General features: G+C 42.7%; 2 protein-coding genes across 2 annotated transcripts; both read left to right on the forward strand.

Annotated features, from left to right (window-relative positions):
- Positions 1-10,719: 10,719 nt before the first annotated feature.
- LOC311176877 (olfactory receptor 2M5-like) lies at positions 10,720-11,646 on the forward strand (the record flags this gene model as incomplete). Its single annotated transcript, XM_084242516.1, has 1 exon — positions 10,720-11,646. The coding sequence occupies one exon, from the start codon at positions 10,720-10,722 to the stop codon at positions 11,644-11,646; it is 927 nt and encodes a 308-aa protein (XP_084098642.1).
- Positions 11,647-20,530: 8,884 nt separating this feature from the next.
- On the forward strand, positions 20,531-21,457 carry LOC311176878 (olfactory receptor 2AJ1-like; the record flags this gene model as incomplete). The annotated part of the gene is made up of 1 exon (XM_084242517.1): positions 20,531-21,457. The coding sequence occupies one exon, from the start codon at positions 20,531-20,533 to the stop codon at positions 21,455-21,457; it is 927 nt and encodes a 308-aa protein (XP_084098643.1).
- Between the last annotated feature and the right edge of the window lie 1,848 nt (positions 21,458-23,305).

Consider the following 23,305-nt stretch of genomic DNA (forward strand, 5'->3'; position numbering starts at 1 on the left):
TTGGAGTTTCTGGATCACGTGGTAGTTTTATTTCCATGTGTTTCCACCGACAGAGCATGGGAGTCCCCTTTCCTCCACATCTTTCCAGCACTTTGGTTTCCTGGAGTTTTGACCTCGGGATTCTGTCATTTCCCATGGGCCATACTTCCAAGATTCCCAGTCTCGAGAGAGAGTAAGTTTGGGGTGATCCCCAGGTCAGACACACTGGCAGGTGCCCTCTTGGTGGCTTCATGCAACCTGGGTGACTCCAAGCACCAGGGGGCACCCTCTTGGCATCCCCCCGCACCCTCCCCCCCACCCCCCGCTACTCAACAGTGTGAGCAAGTCCATGTGAGCGCTCCACCCACCTCTGCAATGTAACCACTGTGGTGCGAGAAGCCACCTCATTTCACAGGTAGGTAGTGCCTGGAATCACCTGGCACCTCATCACCTGAGCACAAGGAGCCTCTGCCCATGAGGGCCTGGCATCCAGAACTGCCACGCCCCATTGCTCGGTCCCTACAACTGGTGGGTGATGCCACACCACAAGCTGCGTATGGGCACCTGGAGGGGCTGCTGGTTCCACCCACCTTCCCCTCAGAAGCAGTCCACATCTGCTGTAGAGGCCCGTAGCCCCACCCAACCAGCAGTGCAGGGGATACCTCTCCTGTGCCCGCCCATGTTGCCGTAGCTGCGCCGGCCCAGCGGCCCAACACGCCACGTCTCGCTGACATAAAGGAGGGTGAGTGCGGCCTGCCCAGGGCACAGCAGGAGCACCTAGTGCAGGTGGCCGTGGGGCAAAATAGTCCTGAACTCCCCGGCACAGGCGCTGCACAAGGTGCATTTCATTCCAGCAAATGCAGAGAGATGTTCGCGTTGATAACTCACAGGAGCAGCCACGGAAAATCTGGCAGAAAAGGAGACAGAGACCACGTCCAAAAGCGACAAAGCAAGCCAAATCCATGGGGAAGCGTGAAGAAATGGGCCTCAGCCAAGAAGCTGAGGAAGAGTTTCAGGTACTGGTTGTAAAGATGCCACCAGCCGCGGCAGGCTGGGAACCTGCGGACGGAAGGAGGATTCACATAGGAGCACGGAGCTGAAGAGTCACCAGGGCGCCCCGGAGCACGCTGAGGGCACAGGGCGACAGTGAGCTGGGCGGTGAGACAGCAGAGCTTGCCCAGGCAGGACAGCAGGATGAAAGAGAATTTGACAACGTGAAGACAGTGTAGCGGCCCCTGTGGTGTGAGAGGAACGCTATTCACATCAGGAGGATCACAGCAGGAGAGTGACAGGACTAGAAAAACCTATTTTGAGGAACAATGACTGAAAAGCTCCGTAATCTGGGAAAGGAAACACACATCCAGGTAGGGGAAGGCCAGAGAGTTCCTCGTCAGAGGAGGCCAAGACACCCCCACGCTGAGCTGTATTCTAGCTACAGTGACAGAAGTTCAAGATGACGAGGGGCTGTTGACGTCATCGGGAAACGCGGAGCTTGTCATGGCAGGTGCCATCTTGGTGGCAGAGAGCATAAGGCTCTCAGCGCTTTGCACAGAGAATTTCGAGACCAGAGTGAGCGGCACTACGTGTGCAACAGGGACGGAATCTCTAACCAAGAAGCATCGCTCGTGTGAGATGAGACGTGCAAGCCCACACCCTTTTAATAGCCCTCTCCTGCACTACGCCCACCACCCACGCACTGTAGTCCCCGCCATAGACCCTTGGGTCCCTTTCCCGTGGACACCCACCTCCGTCCTCCCCTCTGGCAGCCTCAGCTCTACAGTCAGAGTTCTAGTGTTCGTTTGCTTTGGCTTTGTCCTTAGTTCTGCTTAGCAGAACTCCCTCCTGTTCCAGGCACGTTGCTTGAAGTGGCACGTTGCTTGAAGTAGCGTCGTATTCAGTAGTGTCTCTATGCTTCATGTGTAACCCGGTCATCTGTGGTTGGGCCTTAGGTTGTTTACTTAACTTGGCTATTGTACATAGTGGTGCGATGAAGAAAGGGGGGTGTGTATCCCCTTTATTCTTTTTACCTGGAAAGAATAGGGAAATGGTGTAACTGGATCCCTGTGGCACTCAGGCTGTGGGGCTGGGTGGTTTTGTTGGGGCTGAGGCATGCTGTCATCAGCCTCTATCCACATATTTCTCCACCCCTGCTCCAGCAAGGCTTACTGGAGCCAGGACTCCCTGGATCTAACAGGCCCATTGTTTGCCCTGATCTGAGTTCAGGCTGGCAACACTAAAATATATATGAATAAAATATATATGAAGCAAATATTAATATAAGAAAGTGAAAATCAAAATCAACAAAAAACTATGAACCAGAGACACTTTTTGGGGGGTCGGGGGCAGGAGGGGAAGGATTGGGGTCAGAATGGGGCGTTTGCAATTATATGGGGGAATATAAAAATAAAATTTATTATTAAAAAAATAAAATGACTAATCACTCAAAAAAAATATATATATGAAGCAAATATTAACCTCTTAATGGAGAATTGCACAGGACACAATAACAGCAGGGGAATTTAATACCTCACCTTCAACAATAGATCGACCTTGAAAGAAGATTAGCAGTAAGGTTAACAGACATAAATGATATGTTGGTGTTGGAGAATCTAAAAGACATATACCGAACAGTCCACACGATATCCACTGAATGCACATTCCATGTGATATTAGTTGATTGCACATTATTTTCAAGTGTAACATTCTTCATAATACATAATGCTTTAGTCCAGAAAGCAAATTTTAAGAAATCTAAGGAGATTAAATAAAATTTGGCAAGTTTGCAACAAAACAATAGGAAATTAGAAGTCAATTAAAAGAGAAAAACTTGAAATTCACCCATTTTTTTCATCCACTCATCTGTCATTGTACACTTAGGTTTGTTCCATAACTTAGCTTTTGTGGATAATGCTGGTGTAAACATAGGGCTGTGTAAATCCTAAATTAGTGTTTTTGTATTCTTTTTTTAAAAGTTTATTTATTCATGCATACAAGAACCAGGGTACAGGCCAGATACGTGGGAGGGTAAGAGGATTCACCAGAGACAGAGTGGGGAACAGAACAGGCAGACTGACTGAAATACACTGCTGAGGGGAGCAGTGGGCAAGACAGGAGAGGTCTGCTGTGCCATGTGGGATTCTCGCCGGCCACCTGGGATCGAACTGGCTCTGTAGAGGTTGCAGACAGCTTCACAGTGCGGCGCCCAACTGCCTGAGCTACCAGGGGAGGCCCAGTTTTTATATTCTTTATGTAAATACCTAGCAATAGTATTGCTGGAGCTTATGTTATTTAATTTTTCAGTGGGATCTCCATACCTGTACCCAATTACATTCCCAGCAACAGCTATGAGTGTTCCTTTTCCATATCCTCACTAACACTTGGTGTTTCCACACTTTTTGATATAGGCCATTATCGGAGACATGACATAGTAATTCTTTTTTTGAAATCAATTACATTTTTCCCTTACATCGCTGTAGTCCTCATAGTTCTCCCATCACCATATCACCTGTGACCCATCACCATATTCCCTCGTTTTCATCTCTCCCTTGTTCCCCCCCTCCCCAACCTATCCCCTCCTTTGCTGTATGTTTCAGTTCCATGGTCAGCTTGCTAGTTTTTTTAAAAATTTATTTATTTGTACAAGAACCGGGGTATAGGCCAGATGTGTGGGAGGGTGAGAGGATTCACCAGAGACAGAGCGGGGAGCAGAACAGGCAGACTGACGAAATACACTGCTGAGGGGAGCAGCGGGCGAGACAGGAGCGGTCTGCTTCACCATATGGGATTCTCACCAGCTGGCCGGGATCGAACCCACACTGCAGAGGCTGCGGACAGCTTCACAGCACTGTGCTCAACCGCCTGCGCCACCAGGGGAAGCCCCAGCTTGCTAGTTTTGACTTTTTCTTGACCTTTTGTTTGGTTTCTGTATATGCCACACATAAAATGAGACCATCTGGTATCTATCTTTTTCCTTTTGACTAATTTCGGCTGCCATGATCCTTTCCCGCTTCCTCTATGTTGCCCAAAATGGCATAAGTTTGTCTTTTTTGATTGCTGAGTAACACTCCATTGTGTAAATATAATACAACTTTTTGATCCATCCATGTATTTTGGGGCATTTGGGTTGTTTCCGTATCTGGGTATTGTAAATAGTGCTGCAGTAAACAAAGGAGTGCAGGTTTCCTTTTGAATTAGTGTTTTTTATGTCCTTTGGGTAGAGTCCTAGGAGAGGAATCACTGGATCACATGGTAGATCCATTTTGTAGTATTCTGAGGAACCTCCACCCGGTTTCCAAGTGACTGTACCAGTTTACATTCCCACCAGCTGAGTAAGAGGGTTGCTTTATATCCACGTCCTCTCGGCATTTGTTGTTTCCATTTTTTTAATGTGAGACATTCTCAATGCTGTGAGTGGTGTCTCACTGTGGTTTTGATTTGCATTTCCCTGATAACTAGTGATGTTGGAAATTTTTTCATAAGCCTATTGGCCATTTGCCTTTCTTCTGGGGAAAAGTGTCTTTTTTAATTCTTTTGCCCATCTTCTGACTAGGTTGTTTGCTTTGTTTTTGTTGTGTAAGTTCTTTGTATATCTTTGATGTCAGTCCCTATCTGTAGCATGGAGTGCAAGTTATTTTCTCCCATTCAGTAGGATGTGTCTTTGGTTGGACTATTGTCTCTTTTGCTATACAGAAGTTTTTTAGTTTGATGTGGTCCCAGCTGCTTATCTTCTGCTTTGTTTTTCTTGTTTCTGAAGAAGACTCCTCAAAGATGTTCCTGAGTTCTGTGTCATGGATTGTTTGCCTGTGTTTTCTTCTGTATATTTTATGTTGGTCAGGTCTTACATTTAAGTCTTTTATCCACATTGAGTTGATTTTTGTATATGGTGTGAGACTGTAGTTTAGTTTCTTTTCTTTTCTTTTTTTTTTTTTTGCATCTTGCAGTCCAGTTTCCCCAACACCATTTATTGAAGTGGTTTTCCTTCCTTCGGTATATATTCTTTACTCCTTTGTCACAGATTAGTTGACAATATATGTGTGGTTTTATTTCTGGGCTTTCAATTTGATTCCACTGGCCTGTGAGTCTGTTTTTGTTCTAATACCATGCTGTTTTATGATATAGCTGTGTAGTATTATTTGAAGTCTGGGAGTGTGATGCCTCCATTCCTCCCCCTTTTAGTCAGGAGAGCTTTTGCTGTTTTTTTTTTTTTTTTGGGTGGTTACATATTTCATATTTCATCAATATTTGTTCCATTTCTTTGAAGAATGTCATTGATATTTTTATTGGAGTTACATTGAATCTGTAAATTTGTTTTGGTAGGATGGCCATTTTCTGATGTTAATTCTTCCAATCCATGAGCAGAGAATATCTTTGCATTTCTTTGTGTCTTCTATCTCTTTTAACAGTATTTTGTAGTTTTCTTTGTATAAATCTTTCACCTCCTTTGTTAGGTTCATTTCCAGGTTTTAATTTTTGTGGGTACATTGTAAATGGGATGGTTCTTAATTTCTTCGTCTTGAGATTGATTGTTTGCATACAGGAAGACTACTGATTTATGTGTACTGATTTTGTAACCTGGTATTTTATTAAACTGGTTTGTTGTTTTAATTAGTTTTTTGAGGATCTTTAAAGGATTCTCTTTATATATTTTTATATTATCTGCAAAAAATTATAATTTCACATCTTTTACTATTTGGATTCCTCTCATGTTTCTCTCTTGCCTAATTACCTTTGATATCATCACATACTTCTTGGCTCTGAAGCCCGCAATATCCCCCCTCCCTTTTTTTGCTCTGTTTGGGAAATCTTGTATGGGCATACATTTCAGTCTGGTTGATTATTTTCTCAGATGTTGGCTTGACTGACTATCCCATTTAAGGCTTCTTTATTTCTATTAAATTTTAAACAATTAAAAATTTTATTTTTCTTCTCTTCATAGTGTACATATTATTCCTCTTACCAGTGACAATGAATTATTTCATCTTTGTTCACTTGTATATTATGGTTTTTAATTTGAAAACTCTACATTTTTCAAAAGTGGATGTAGGGTCAGGAAGGACACAGGGCAGGTTTTCTATGACCCAGCAGGCCTGCTAAAGGAGGAGTCAGAGTCCTCAGTGGCTTTTTGCAGGCTTTTATTGGGGTTTACTAGGCATATGGCAGGCAGGGGTGCTGGGAGGCCAGGAGGCTGGCAGTCCTCATAGCCCCCAGCAAATCCTCACTCTATCTGGGCTCTCTTGTGTTCTCTCTGCTTCTCTGATCTTCTGTTCATTCTGCTGCTTCTCGGCTTCTCTTTCAGCTTCTGCTGGTGTCCTTGTGACGCCGCCCTTAAAAGCTCACTCTCAGCCCAGGTGAATCCCATCTACCTATGCCCACACCCTACTCAAGGTGCCCACCATCAGGCATGCATTCAGGCCCACAGGGATCCATCATCTATCCTGATGGCGGGAGGGCAGAAAAGCCTGATATTTTTCCTTACCCTACAGTGGAGTTCAGGTTGATTCTTTCTTACAGCTTCCACCTGTTTACTTGGAGTGATAACATGATTTTGTTGTGTAATTCATCCACTTGATTCATGAGCATATTGTTCATGGTTGCTTTAATTCCTTCTGTGATAACTGCAAACCTGTATACTATCTGACTCTGCTTCTAATGCTAATGGGCACCTTTGTAATTTTTTGTTATGAGAGACACAATGTTGTGGGTAATGGAGACTGATCTAAGGACTTTATTGTGATATACTATGTAATCTGTAAGAAAACGAGCTGGGTTTTAAGTTTCCATAGTTCTTGCTGCCCCCAAATTCAGACACTCTATACTGTCCATGCATGTGTCTCTGCTTCTCTATGTGTTTCTATAAGAACTCGGACTTAGATATATTTTATATCTTCCTGTAGGGTAAGGAAAATATCAGGCTTTTCTGCCCTTCCGCCATCAGGATAGATGATGGATCCTTGTCCTGAATGCATGCCTGATGGCGGGCACCTGGAATAGGGTGTGGGCAGAGGTAGATGGGATTCAGCTGAGCTAAGACTGTGCTTTTAAGGGCGGCGTCACGGGGGGACACCAGCAGCAGCAGTAGCAGCAGTAGAAGCAGAAGCAGAAGCCGAGAAGCAGCAGAACGAACGCCAGAGAGTCCAGATAGAGTGAAGACTTGCTGGGGGCTGGGAGGCCTGCCAGCCAGCCAGCCCCCCAGCACCCCTGCCTGCCATATGCCTGGGGAACCCCAATAAAAGACCTGCAAAAAACCACTGAGGACTCTGACTCCTCCTTTACCCAGTCTGCATGGGATCAGAAAACCTGCACTGTGCCTGGTCCTGCCTTTACACTTCCTCATTTGGCATGTGATACACTCTTAGAGCTCTATAGCTGGAGTGATGTGGTATGTATGTGGAGTTGAGCCTATGATCTTAGGTATAATTTTATGCATGCATAGGGCGTGTGTATCCAAGAGTGACCTTCCCTGTTCCTGAGGTGAATAAGCAAAGTCTGTTAAGCTGTAGTTGGAGAAAGATCCTTCCGTCATCTGGGCTAAGGCTCAGGTGAAGACTATTCTCCCAAAGTGTTTGCCTTTTCTTCAAAGAGAATGCTCTGTGCTCTTTCACACAGCCGGGAGGGAACCTTTCATCCCTCTTCATCTTGAGGACCTGGTGTGGCTCCTGGTCCGAATCCATATGAATGTGGTTCCCTTCCTTCCAACGTCTGCAGTCACAGGAGTTTTCACTTTCAATTGGCCCACCTTCAAGTCGTAGCATTTCAACTTCACATTGCGTGAATGGCCAAAAATCAAAAATATTCCTACAACATAACAAGTTAAGGAGTGATTAAAAGTGATTTTTAATTAGTTAGTGGTGTTTATGAGTAGTTTGTTTTTCACACAACCAGCAAGTAGTTAATGTATCTTTGTTTTGAAATGGATATTTGCTTTAAGTTTTGAACACACATCACTTCAGCAAAGTGTATTTCCTGAGGGAGAGACTGCACATACTTGTGAGAGAGTTGTAACTATTTCTTCAGGGTCATAAAGGACAGGGAGATAATTGCTACAGGCTTTGCCTAAGGGACCAAGTGCAGTTAGGGACAATCATTTTGAGGGCTGTTTGTGCAGCAGTAAATTGACCCTGGCCTCTTGAAGCAATGGTTTCAAGGTATTTAATCTGTGTGTTCAGGCGGGCTGTGTGTCCTGTACTGGAAAAAGTAAGAAATGTACGGGCAGCACTGTGTGAGTAGCGTTCATTTTGTTCCTATGAGTAAGTAGGAGCGTGTTTCTCTGGAAGAGAAGTTTGTTATGTTTCCTTATGTTGCCTAATATGTGATGCTGTTCCCTAGCATACAGTGGAACAACTAAGACAATCCCATCCATTTAAATTAATGGCACATCTGTCAAATATCAATATGAGCAAGTTTTATTCCATCCAAGTAAGCAGTTTAGTTATGTTGGAACCGGCATTTATGTACTAGTACAACATGGAAGGCAATTTCTGATTCTGAGTTGATTATCACGTTTCCTTTTATTTTCAAATAGGTGCAATTTGTTACTGTCAGTCTTCAGGGCAGTGGTCAGTTCCATGCAAGAAAGAGGGGTGAAGTGTAGAAATACCAGCTGCCTCTCCTCTCTGGTGTTCAAAGTCTTTCCTGAAAGACTTTTTGAAAACCTGAGGGAATGAATTTGTTGCAAATGTGTAATTAAGTCCTTTTTCAGATACATGAGCAGTCACTTAAGTAAAATTTTATGACATTTCCCTTGGTTTATTCGCAATAGACACTGTTAGTTGATTTCAGTTATTCATGTCCTTTATTCTAAAGAGATGGAATTCTCAGTTTAAAAGTTGACTACAAATTATTTTTTCCTTTGTGTTTTTATGTACTTTTGCATATATATGCACAGAATATTTTCTGGGCTTCTCTAAGCACCACAATTGAAACACAAATACAAATACTGGTCATGAAATTGTCTTTGACCCTTTTGCATTGTTGGCATTGATGCATGCCACTCAGGAAAGCTTTGAGCAGCACCTGTTACGCAATTTTGGGAGCCATCAAAAAGTTTTTAGAAAAAGAGTCATGTTAAATTCCTTGTAAAATTTATTTTATTTCAATAATCCAGTAAATATTATTATTTCAAATGGAAGCATTATTTAGCTCTCTCTGGAGCTGAGAAATAAGTGACAACCCTGTTTTCCTGGAGATAAGGAGCGTGTAAAGCCTCATGAATGTCTTCTCTGTGAACCTCCAGCTCGCATGGCCCTCCTTGTGATACACACTCTGCTGTTACATTTGCCTTAGAATTTAGGGCTGAGGAACAGGGGATTTTGTATACAGTGCGGTGGTGAAGACCCTAGACCTACCGCTTTGTCTGGTACATTGGGTATGAAAACGATACTTGAGTTTTTGAATATTTCATGTGCTATTTTGCATACAACAATATTGAATCCATGAACTTCAACACAGGGACTGTTGCGTTTTCATGTAACTATCCTCCCACGGTCAACCCTTCACCCACACCAGGTCCCACTCAGCTCCGTATCATCTCTCTGTAGGACTGATGTGAGGGCAAGGATGGCAGATGTCCCTGTCTCTGTGTGTCAGAGAATCCAGTGGCAGGTTTCTGACAGCAGGATTCAAGTGTTGTCAGCAGAACTGACTGCACTCGATAGCTGCTCTTGCTATCGGTTAATACAATGACATTTTAATATGAAGAATTTTTATGTCTTATTATTTCTTTAGTTCATGAAAGTTCTTCATTTGCATCCTATCCAAGAGAAAAGCAGCTTAGATGAATGTAAAAATACGAACATTTTTCATTCAGCACAGAACTGATGCCCAAAATAATCTCAGAAAATGTGCTTTTTACTGCCGGGGTCACTGCAGACATTGCTTTAAGCTCACGTTGGAACAAGACCAAGAAGGAAAGAAAAGAGCTGAAGGGAAATCTCTGGGGATCTTGTAGCTGTGCGGTTGCTGCTGCACCTCCATGTGCCGGGCAGTGACTGCACTTTGCTTCCCGCACAGAAGCACATTTCCCACGTGTGTCTGCTCCCGCCAGACATGTGGCAGTGCCAACTGCTGTCCTTGGACCCTCTTCCTTTCTAGAGTCACTGTGTCCAGGTCTGCATGCTTGAGTCCTCCGTACTCTCCTCTCCAAGCAGCTTGCTTGATTGACTGGATCCACAGACTCAGTATAACTGTGCAGCTTCAAGCAAACATCCTATTTAATCACATGTTTGTAAAATGAATCCTCAGACAAAAATTATTTCCTTTTTACAACATGAGAGTTGTGGAATTAATCAGAAATTATTGTGAAAAGATTTAATTGATGAAAGTTTTATTGTGACCTTGAAATTTTCTTTGTATTTTCAACACATGCTTTATCCCCCTGATGACTAAGGAACTGAATAAAATAGACTTGTGCCTTTCAGTGTATATTTAGGGTAGAGTGCAGCTTGCTGTAATTGCCTGAGACTTTCAATTTCTAGAAAACCTTTGATAACAAAGATGTCATTAAATTACCTATTAAGCTTTAACAACATGTCTGACCATTTTGCAGTGTGGAGTAGTCTTGGATATCTCATAAGATCCTTCGTCAAAGGCAAATATACTGATTTACTAAAATATGAAATCTGGGGAAATAAATGACTGAGATATGAGAAAGTTGGGCATGATTTTATTTGGTAAAATTTTTTATGGACTGTGAACATACTACTTTTGAAGAACTCTCCAAAGTTACAAGTTAGAAGCACAAGCATGGCATGGCTGAGCAACCAGACCTCAGGCAGTGATTTTGTCCTCTTGGATCTGTTCCATAGCACCCCAGTGCCCTGGGTCCTCTTCACACTCATCCTGCTCGATTTCCTGGTGGCCCTGTTGGGTAACTCCACAATAATCATCCTCATCTGGGCTGACCCTCTTCTCCACACCCCCATGTACTTTCTGCTCAGCCAGCTGTCCCTCATGGATCTCCTCTATATCTCCACATTGGTCCCCAAAATGGTGGTAGACTTTCTGTCTGGGGACCACCGCATTTCCTTCATTGGGTGTAGCTTCCAGATGTTCTTCTTCATCACCCTTGGGGGCTCAGAGTGCCTGCTGCTGGCGGTCATGGCTTATGACCGCTACGTGGCCATCTGCCAGCCTCTGCGCTACCCCATCCTCATGCGCCCCAAGGTCTGTGTGCTCCTGGTGCTTGTGACCTGGCTGGGTGCTGTGCTCAATGCCTTGTTTCATACAATCTATACTCTGACATTCCCTTACTGCGCCTCCAGGGAAATCCATCATTTCTTCTGTGAGATCCCAGCGCTCCTGAAAGTGGCCTGTGGTGACACTTCCCCATACGAAAAGGGTCTTTTTGGCAGCTGTGTGATTTTTTTCATCCCTCCCATCTCTGGCATTCTGTGCTCCTATGGGAGGATACTCTTCACTGCACTCGGCATGGGATCAGGCCAGGGATTCAGGAAAACTTTGGGCACTTGCTCTTCTCATGTGACCGTGGTGTCCCTCTTCTATGGGGCTGCCATTGTTAAGTACATTCTACCAAATTCCTTCCACTCCCCTGTCGAGGAAGAAGTGGTCCCTGTGTTCTACACCATCATAACACCCATGCTCAACCCCCTCATCTACAGCCTGCGGAACAAGGACGTCACTAGAGCTTTTCGGAAGGTTTTCAGAGTGTGAGGAATTGGAGTTTGCTGTGTCTAATGTAAACCCATAATAGGGTTGCCTTTTGCTTTGAAAGTGAACAGAAGATGTATTTGTACAGATACACACGTACATGTAACTATAAAGAGAGCTATTTTGAGAAATACAGAATAAAAACACATAATCATGTACCTAGTAATCAAATATAATTTCCTTTAAAAACATTTAATGATGTATACTTTTGTAGTCAATGATAACATAAATATGGATCTTGATTATTCCTTTGATAAATAAGGTTTTCCTATGTAATCATCACATTGATTGTACTTTCCAAATGTACATCTTCAGAACCAGGAGTCAGGATGCCTTTAAGCAATTGTCTGTATTGAGAGTTGATGTATCAAAACTATCATTGTAATCAACACAATTATAACAATTCCAAAGTGTTTAATTCTTGGAAATTTCAAGATGTTCCTAAAGCATTGCTTGCTTTAAATACCTCACCTGGAATTCTGAGAGAAAATATATTCAGATATCTATGTATTAGTATACATTATTTAATGTTTTGTAACCTTTAAATTGAGTTATAATTGATGTATAACATTTTTATTCAGGAGTACAACATAATGATAGACCTTCAAATACATTGTGAAATGATCACAGTGCACAATCACCATCCAACCCACACCAGGTTAACTGTCAGGATACAGCTTCTGACCTCACTGGTCTCACCCAGGAATCCACGCCCATTCCACCTGGTGACCCCCTTTATCTCTCTCTCTTTTAAAAAGATTTATTTATTTATGCATCTAAGGACTGGGGTGCAGGCCAGAGGTGCAGGGCATGAGAGGATTCCCCAGAGACATAGTGGGGAACAGAACAGACAGACTGACTGAAACACACTGAGGGGAGCAGCGGGGAGACAGGAGAGGTCTGCTGCGCCATGTGGGTAGCTCCCTGGCCGGGGATCGAACTCGTGCTGCAGTGGCTGCGGACAGCTTCATAGTGCTGTGCTTAACCCCTAGCACCACCAGGGAAGCCCGGTGACCACCTTCTTTCTGTGTCCAGTTTGTTCTGTGTGCAGATTTCCTTGTAAGTGAAATCATAGATATTTGTCTTTTTTCTGTTTGACTTGTTCCCTTTGCATTACTCTCTCTCGATTCTCCATGTTGTCACGTGGTGGCATTTCATTTGAGAGGAAAAGTTTGAAGGTTTTACATTATATAGATATGTACTTACACACCCACGCGCATGCACAGACACACACACGCAACACACTTCCTTCATCCCTTCATCCATTTGGCCCTCATGTTCCCACGGTGAGCGATGCTGTGAGGAACTTGGTGTGCAGACATCTTCCCAAGTTCGCTCTTTCCATGTCTTGGATAAATACCCGGATTGGAGTTTCTGGGTCACGTGGTAGTTTTATTTCCATGCGTTTCCACCAACAGAGCATGGGAGTCCCCTTTCCTCCACATCTTTCCAGCACTTTGGTTTCCTGGAGTTTTGACCTCGGGATTCTGTCATTTCCCATGGGCCATACTTCCAAGATTCCCAGTCTCGAGAGAGAGTAAGTTTGGGGTGATCCCCAGGTCAGACACACTGGCAGGTGCCCTCTTGGTGGCTTCATGCAACCTGGGTGACTCCAAGCACCAGGGGGCACCCTCTTGGCATCCCCCCGCACCCTCCCCCCCACCCCCCGCTACTCAACAGTGTGAGCAAGTCCATGTGAGCGCTCCACCCACCTCTGCAATGTAACCGCTGTGGTGCGAGAAGCCACCTCATTTCACAGGTAGGTAGTGCCTGGAATCACCTGGCACCTCATCACCTGAGCACAAGGAGCCTCTGCCCATGAGGGCCTGGCATCCAGAACTGCCACGCCCCATTGCTCGGTCCCTACAACTGGTGGGTGATGCCACACCACAAGCTGCGTGTGGGCACCTGGAGGGGCTGCTGGTTCCACCCACCTTCCCCTCAGAAGCAGTCCACATCTGCTGTAGAGGCCCGTAGCCCCACCCAACCAGCAGTGCAGGGGATACCTCTCCTGTGCCCGCCCATGTTGCCGTAGCTGCGCCGGCCCAGCGGCCCAACACGCCACGTCTCGCTGACATAAAGGAGGGTGAGTGCGGCCTGCCCAGGGCACAGCAGGAGCACCTAGTGCAGGTGGCCGTGGGGCAAAATAGTCCTGAACTCCCCGGCACAGGCGCTGCACAAGGTGCATTTCATTCCAGCAAATGCAGAGAGATGTTCGCGTTGATAACTCACAGGAGCAGCCACGGAAAATCTGGCAGAAAAGGAGACAGAGACCACGTCCAAAAGCGACAAAGCAAGCCAAATCCTTGGGGAAGCCTGAAGAAATGGGCCTCAGCCAAGAAGCTGAGGAAGAGTTTCAGGTACTGGTTGTAAAGATGCCACCAGCCGCGGCAGGCTGGGGAACCTGCGGACGGAAGGAGGATTCACATAGGAGCACGGAGCTGAAGAGTCACCAGGGCGCCCCGGAGCACGCTGAGGGCACAGGGGGCGACAGTGAGCTGGGCGGTGAGACAGCAGAGCTTGCCCAGGCAGGACAGCAGGATGAAAGAGAATTTGACAACGTGAAGACAGTGTAGCGGCCCCTGTGGTGTGAGAGGAACGCTATTCACATCAGGAGGATCACAGGAGAGTGACAGGACTAGAAAAACCTATTTTGAGGAACAATGACTGAAAAGCTCCGTAATCTGGGAAAGGAAACACACATCCAGGTAGGGGAAGGCCAGAGAGTTCCTCGTCAGAGGAGGCCAAGACACCCCCATGCTGAGCCGTATTCTAGCTACAGTGACAGAAGTTCAAGATGACGAGGGGCTGTTGACGTCATCGAGAAACGCGGAGCTTGTCATGGCAGGTGCCATCTTGGTGGCAGAGAGCATAAGGCTCTCAGCGCTTTGCACAGAGAATTTCGAGACCAGAGTGAGCGGCACTACGTGTGCAACAGGGACGGAATCTCTAACCAAGAAGCATCGCTTGTGTGAGATGAGACGTGCAAGCCCACACCCTTTTAATAGCCCTCTCCTGCACCACGCCCACCACCCACGCACTGTAGTCCCCGCCATAGACCCTTGGGTCCCTTTCCCGTGGACACCCACCTCCGTCCTCCCCTCTGGCAGCCTCAGCTCTACAGTCAGAGTTCTAGTGTTCGTTTGCTTTGGCTTTGTCCTTAGTTCTGCTTAGCAGAACTCCCTCCTGTTCCAGGCACGTTGCTTGAAGTGGCACGTTGCTTGAAGTAGCGTCGTATTCAGTAGTGTCTCTATGCTTCATGTGTAACCCGGTCATCTGTGGTTGGGCCTTAGGTTGTTTGCATAACTTGGCCTATTGTACATAGTGGTGCAATGAAGAAAGGGGTGTGTTTATCCCCTTATTCTTTATTCTTTGGAAAGAATAGGGAAGTGGTGTAACTGGATCCCTGTGGCACTCAGAGGCTGTGGGGCAAGGTTGCTTTGTGAGGCTGAGGCATGCTGGCTTTTCGTTTTTCAAGTTGACTCTGATATTATTGTGGTTTTGTTATAGATGGCCTTTATTATGTTGTTATATTTTCTATCTATCCATATTATTTGGGAGTTTTCACCATAAATGGATGTTTAATCTTTTCTGATGGTGTCTGCATCTATTGATATGGTCATATAACTTCTGTATTTTCTATTATTGACGTGGAGATTTGTGTTGATTGTGTGAGACTTAGCCACTATTCCTCCATCTTGTGTATCACCGCCATCTTAGTATTTCAAGTTTTGCTTACTCAAGACTAATTAGCCTGCATTCCAAAGAGGGTTTATGACCCCCACCCCACTCTGGTCTTATCTCTGATGGCCAGCCACAGCGGAGCCAAGTAATGGGTCTAATTGGCCATAAAATAGAACCGAGCAATGCAGGCCACTGATGGGGTCAAACTAGCCATAAAATAACTGTGTACCCACCATTATTAAGAAATGCACCTGTGTAATCAATGAATGATGCACCTATGTAACTAATGAATGACTGCCAACATGATTTAATTTTTAGAAATCTACTTGTACCCCTATATAAGATCCCTGTCTCCTTTGTTCAGGGCTCCCGACCTCCACCATTACATCGGTGAGTGTCGAGGGCCCGGCCTCGAGCCCGCAATAAACTCCTTTGTGTTCTTACAGCTGTTGTCTGTGTTCCTTGGGGGCTGCACTGGTCGATGCTGGGCACAACAGATTGATTTATGGATGTCGAATCATCCTTTTACCCTGGAATAAGTTCTACTTGTTTATGACATATGATGCCTTTAATATGTTCTTGAATTTGATTTGTTACCATTTTGTTGACAATTTCTCATCTGACAGACAGTCTTGCAAGGTATAGTGCTCTTGACTGACAGTATTTATCTTTGAATAATTTGAATATGGCATTCCATTGTCACCTGGCTGTAGATTTCTGCTGAGAAGACTGATGTAAGCCTGATGAAATACCTTTATACATTACCTGCCCTTCCCTCCTAGCTGCCTTCAGTACCTTTCTTTGCCTTGAGTATTTGGTACTTTGACTACTATGTCTTGCTGTAGTCTCGTTGCAGTTAGATACCCAGGTGTTTTTTTTAGCTTCATGAGGTATATTTAATTCCAGATATGGGTAGCTTTCTGTTATTATTTCCTTGAATAGGCTCTCTGTTCCCCCCTCCCCCTGCCCCTCACTCGCCTTTGCCCTTCTGGGATATCCATTATTCTTATGTTGGCTTTCTGAAAGGTGTCAGATATTTCTCAAATTATCTCTTCATTATTTTCTATCTTTTCTCTCTATTCTTCCACCTCATCCTTAGTATATTAATGTCTTCAAGGTGACTGATTAAATCCTCTGTTTCATCTTTTCTACTTCCATAGCTTTCTTTAGACTTCTTGTTTTCATTTATTGAGTCCTTGACATCCTGAATTTCTGTTATTTTTTTATTTAAAGTTTGATTTTCATGGATTTTATTTGTTAGCTCATTATTTTTCTAAATTTTGTTGTACCTCTTCAATTAGCTTTTCTGAGTTCTCTTCTATTACTTTGACTCGCATTTCTGAGTTTTCTGTGGTATCCGCTTTAATGTTATGTCATTTGTGATCTTGTTCATTTTAGTCTTCTTTCTTTCTCTGTGATTTTGTATGTCTACAGGTTTGTCAGTTTTGTTTCTGGTCTAAAAGTCATTCAGTCTTTATGCTGACATTTTCTATTAAATTTCTAGTCTCCTGGTCATTTATTTCCTCTCTAATTTTAGTTTTTACCTTCCTCTACTAATCGTGGAGTAGTATTTCCTTTACTTTCCAAATTCTGTAGTTTAAAACTTAGGTATTTTAAAACTTTAGTATTGAAATCATCCATTTTCTTAATGTAGTTAATAAACTTCTTTTGCAGCATCTCATAAATATTTTGTATATACTATTTCCATTTGTATCAAGAAATTTTTTATTTTCTACAATTTCTCCTTTGATCCAGACCCTGTTACTTAACTGCAGATTTGTGAATTATAAGTGCTCTGTTTGTAGCTAACTTCTAATTTCATATAGCTTTTGATATAAAAGCTGTGTGAATCTTTTTCAGTCTTTATAGATATTGAGAAATTATTTCTGGCCTAATACATAATTTATAATGGAGAATGTTGCTTTTACTATTGAGGAAAATATATGTTCTACTGGATTTTGGATGGAATGTTTGTATATTGGTTGAGGTTCTCCAGGGCAAACATATAGTTTATATTTAATGTGCCCTTAATGATTTTCTTTTCAGACTGTTAGAGCGTCCCCCAAAGAGTTAACATTTATTGTGAGAATACTCTGAGCTTATTTTACAATTGCTGTCTGTTCTTAGAAGAGCCAGGAAGGACTCTTTCAGCTCTCTTCATTTTGTGATCCTGATATGGATCCTGGCCCTGCTCCTTTTGAAATGCTGTCCCCTCCCGCACCCAGACACTTCCATCCTGACTGCGGTCCCAGAGGCTTGTCACTTTCAAGGGCTACTCAGACCAGCATCGGAATGGCAGCCTGCTCATTGCATGAAGTTTTAAGTGCTTCTCCTCCCCATTTGGGGCTGAGGAGCTTCACGTGATATCAGCAGAACAATGCATGGTTGTCTGTATTTGTCTCTCTTCAGACACAGCATTTTGTTCATCCTGAGAGAGCAAATCTCTGACAGTTTAATGAAAAGTGAGTGGTTTTCCTTTTGGCTCAGTACTTCCTCTATGGGAAGTACAGGTATGGTCACTTCATAGCCAAAATGCTTCTCATTAGAAACACAATTTTTTACGTAAGGCAAGCTTAAATTTAGTGTTTACTCAAACTCTTGAATGCTCATCACTTGACTCAGTGTTCCCTGAGGTGGAGCCTGCATGTCCTTGTGAGACAGCTGCAGGCATTTCTCTGGGTCACAGAGGACGGGGAGATAATTCTGCACACTTTACTTCAGGGAACAAGTGCGGATGGGGACGGTCCCTCTGAGGGCTGCCCGTGAACAGTCAATTAGCCGTGGGCTACTGAAACAGCGTGTCAAGGTATTTAACTCTTTGTTCAGGCAGGCTGCACGCTTCTGATGCTGGTGGGGCCGGGAAGTTTGTCAGCAGCACTTTAGGAGCAGCTCCAGTCCAGTTCCTCGAGTAAGTAGGAGTGTTTTTCTCAGGAAATATGTTGAAGAAGTGTGTTTTTATTCCTGAGCTGGTTAAAATATGATGCTCTAACCCAGTGTATATAACGGGACATCTCAACAAAACCCGATGTGTGCACATCAATCTGGAAGTTCATAAAATACTGGTGATATATTTTATTGAGTCGAATAGGTATAGAGTTGGACGGTTGCCGGTGTTCTTTTGCCTTACACAATCTATTGTTATATAAGAGGCAATTTTTATGCCTGTCTGATAACTTGGTTTCATTTTGAAAAAGGTCTGATTTCCCAACTCCAAGGTGGACTGGTGTTGGCTTTATGTAAGAGAGACAGGCTGCGGGTTTCCATGCCAGGAGCCTGTCTAGTGTTCAGTGTCTTTCCATAAACTGACGTGAGTGAGGGCTCTTAGATCTGGATCAAGTCATCTTAAAGGCACATGAGTAGTCACTTAACTGCAATTAATGCCCTTTCCAGCAAGTGTAGTAAATATATTCTTTTGGTTGATTTTACTGTTATTCATGACCCTCACTTACAAAAGAGATTTTTTCAGAAGACAATTGAGGGGAGTTATCTCCAAATTAATGTTTTATCACTGGCTAATATTTGGGTGACTTCTTACAAATCCCTTAATTTCATGCTTTATAAATTGTTTTTAACACTGAATAAAATAAATATTATGTGAAAATCTACCGAAGTCAGACACATCCCTTTGGAACTTGGATGTTTCATTACATGATTAGAAGCGCTGACGGTAATATGTAGTAGGGGATATTGGGAGTCAACAAAATGCATTGTAGAAAGAAAAGAAGGGAAATTCCCTGTATAATTTTTTTTCAAAAATCATTCAAATATGCCACTGATTCAGGATGTGTATTTCTCTCTCTCTCATAACTGAGATATACCAATAACTGTCCTTGCATAGACAAAGGACTAATTAATAGAGCCTTTGTGATTTTATGAAAAATTTCAATGTATAATGATCTTGAAATCTACCCAATCTGGGCTCAGGGTTGAGGGTGTTTGTGTGGAAATTCATGCGATGATCAGCCCTTGGTTGCACAGCAGGCCCTGCTGGCCTCGGCTCATCTCCCTTGGGCACTGAGCAGTGAGGATGCTTCTCAGGGTGTTTCTGATGCTCGTGAATGGAAGTAAATATACCGATGTGTGTGAATGTTTTATTTTATTAAGTCGATGACATATGTTTAATGCGATTAAATGCGGCTTCTTTCATAAAATCATTTCATGAATTATCTTCCAGAGAACAGTTTAAGAAATCAATAAAAATAGCCCCACATTTTGCTTGCATCCCAGAGTTGATGCTCAAATTCTCATGCCGCTGTGCCTTCTGCTCTGTCACTTCAGGTATCACTTTAGCTGCCTTTGGAACAAGCAAGGAAGGAAAGGAAACATGAGAAAGGTGTAACCTTTAGGGGTTTTCTAGCAATGGTATTGCTGCTGAGTTACCCTGAGTAGGACAATGATTTTTCATTTTTGTTCAGGCATTGGAATTACTTTTCTGCCATTGTTATCTGATTCACATCTGTATGCAAATTTGCACACACCAAGACCCTCTTCACTGAGAGATTCCCTTTGCAGACATGAAATAAGAGGTATGGAAGCTTCCATGTTTCCTCTTCCCCATGAGCTTACTTAATGATTGGAGCTATTAAATCACAAGTATGTGTATCTATATATGAAGCTCAAAAATAACTCTTAATTACATGTTTTTAAAATAGCTTCTTAGAGGAATAGTTTTTCCTTTTTGCCTCAGGTGAGAGTTGTGGAAGGAATAGGAATTCCTCTAGGAAAAGTTTAATTGATGGTAGATGTGCCTTTCTTAGATGCTGAAATTTTCTCATCTTCTATATAGTCTCTAAAGTATTGATAAACTGAGTAAACCACATATGCACATATATTAATGTATGTGATTTAGTAATGAATGCCTCAGTTTAGATATTGTTATCTGAAGTGGACTTTGTTTAAATTTCTAACCACTTAGATAACAAATATATGATGTGCGCGCATGTGTGTGTGTGTGTGTGTGTGTGTGTGTTTTCAACCAGAATTATGCCATATCCCAGATGTGGCATTTTCTTAAGTCTCATACCTCTCATTAGTAAACACTGCTGAAAGGTAAATTTACTAAAAATAAAAGTTGAAGGATAGGGAAGTGAGATGACTTCAGATATTAGAAATCAGTGCATGATTTTATTTGATAAAATTATATAGAGACTGCAAACATAATACTTATGAAACTGTCTCCAAAGTTACAAGTTTGAACGGGAGCATGGCATGGCTGAGCAACCAGACCTCAGGCAGTGATTTCATCCTCTTGGATCTGTTCCACAGCACCCCGGTGCCCTGGGTCCTCTTCACACTCACGGTGCTGGATCTCCTGGTGGCCCTGTTGGGCAACTCCATAATAATCATCCTCATCTGGACTGATCCTCTTCTCCACACCCCCATGTACTTTCTGCTCAGCCAGCTGTCCCTCATGGATCTCCTCTATATCTCCACGTTTCTCCCAAAGACTGTCCTGGACTTTCTGTCTGGGGACCACCGCATCTCCTTCATTGGGTGTAGTTTCCAGATGTTCCTCTTCACCACTCTTTGGGGGTCGGAGTGCCTGCTGCTGGCGGTCATGGCTTATGACCGCTATGTGGCCATCTGCCAGCCTCTGCGCTACCCCATCCTCATGCATCCCAAGGTCTGTGTGCTCCTGATACTTGTGACCTGGCTGGGTGCATTCTTCAATGCCTTGATCCATGTGGTCTATACTCTGACACTCCCTTACTGCGCCTCCAGGGAAATCCATCATTTCTTCTGTGAGATCCCAGCCCTTCTGAAAGTGGTCTGTGCTGACACTTCCGGATATGAAAAGGGCCTTTTTGCCAGTGCTGTGATTTTTTTCATCCTTCCCATCTCAGGCGTTCTGTGCTCCTATGGGAGGATACTGTCCACTGTACTGGGCATGCGATCTACTCAGGGACTCAAGAAAACCTTGGGTACTTGCTCCTCTCACATGACTGTGGTGTTGCTGTTCTATGGCCCTGCCATCATCAAGTACATTCTGCCAAAGTCCTACCACTCCCCGGGGCAGGAGGAGGTGCTCTCTGTGTTCTACACCATCATCTCACCCATGCTCAACCCCCTCATCTACAGCCTGCGGAACAAGGACGTCACTAGAGCCTTTAGGAAAGTTTTCAGAATATGAGAAATATGAACGTTTGTCTATCCAGTGTAAATCTCAGCAGTGGTGGCATTTTCTTTGAGATGGAATATGAAATATTCATATATACACATCCATCGTACATATTTTTTACAGATGCCAGATAGATGAGAAATACAACAGCTATCCAACATATAATCTTTACCTAGTGGCAATATATAAAATGGTCATTTTCAAATTCACTTATGTGTACCTTTGTACTCAATGTTAATATAAATGGAGATGTTGATTTTCCATATAATATATTACTGAATTTTTAGTACCTTTAACAATATCATATCTGCTTATTTTTTTTGAGATATACTACCTTTAAATTGTGGTAGTGTTTTTGAGCACTTTTGTCCAATAAAATTTTTTTGTTACATTCTGAAACTACAATGTAAATGAATAGCTATGAATATTTAATGTATATATTTTAAAAGATATCCTAAGACAATACTTGTTCTGAACTGGAATTAGACTTATTGAGTCAATATTGATTGATTCATTATATGTTTCAATTTATATTCATTAAATAACATATTGTCATTTTGTGTTTGAGCAATAATTTGTATTAACATTAATTGGTATTCAGGTATATAACCTAGTTTTTTAAATATTTGTATAAATAGTGAAATGGTCATCCCTAAAAATCTATTTACCAACTACCACCATGCAATGCCAGCTTGGGATTTAGCCTCTTTCCCATTTTGTCCACTCCGCAAACCCCACACCTCCTGCAATCACCTTTTCCTCTCAGTATCTATGAGATTGTTTTGATGATAGACTTCTCGCGTAAGTAAAATTATATCACATTTGCCTTTTTTGATTTTATCTCATTTTTTATTCCTTCTCTTTAAGATAACAGTGATTCTCAAAGGTGTGAGAAAGTTTTATTCTAATACTATTGATTTTTTTATATCAATTTTGCAAGCTTGTTAAATTTGTTTCAGTTTTGACAGGTTTTGGTGGATTCTTTTGGAATTCATATATATATATATATATATATATATATAAAGTCATATCATTAGAAAATACTCACATTTTTATTTCTTCCTTTCCAATATACGTCCCTTTTGCCTTTTTCCTACTAAAGTGGTCTGGTAAGAACTTCCAGTACTATTGATATGTTGAGTAAAATTCAGGGGAGTGGGTGATCTTCACTTCCTCTTGATTTGAGAGGAAGAGATATACTTTTCAACATTTCAACTTTTCAACATTTTCAACATTATTTTGTCACATTTGGCCTTCATTTTGTGAATGTATTTTGCCTCCATACTCGGTTTGCTGAGAGTTTTTTTTTTCCACAAATTTGTGTTGAATGTCATCAATGATTTTTCTGCATCTATTTAGATGCACATAGGATTTTAATCCTTCCTTTATCAATATGGTATGTGCACTGATTGATTTGAGAGATGTTGAACAATCCTTGCATTCCTGGAATGGATGGCACAAGAAAGAAATCATTGTGCATAATACTTTTATATTATTGTGAGTTGCATGTACCAATATTTTTTGAATCTATGTTTACCAATAATATTGACCTGTAATTTTTTGTGATGTCCTCATCTGTTTTTTATATTCGGATAATGCTTACATTGTAACGTGACTGTGAAAGTGTTCACTTCTTTACAACTCTTGAAGCATTTGGGAAGGGTATGCATTAAATCTTTGACCATTTGGTATATTTACCAGAGAAGCAGTTTTGTCCTGAGCTTTTATTTTGAGTTGGGTTTTATGTATGGTGTGAGGTAGTAATCTAGTTTCATTCTTTTGCATTTAACAGTCCAGTTTTCCCAGCACCATTCATTGAAGAGACTTTCCTTGTTGCAGTGCACATTCTTTGCTCCTTTG

The sequence above is a fragment of the Talpa europaea genome (genome assembly GCF_964194135.1).
Source record: "Talpa europaea genome assembly, chromosome: 9".
Taxonomy (NCBI): Eukaryota; Metazoa; Chordata; class Mammalia; order Eulipotyphla; family Talpidae; genus Talpa; species Talpa europaea.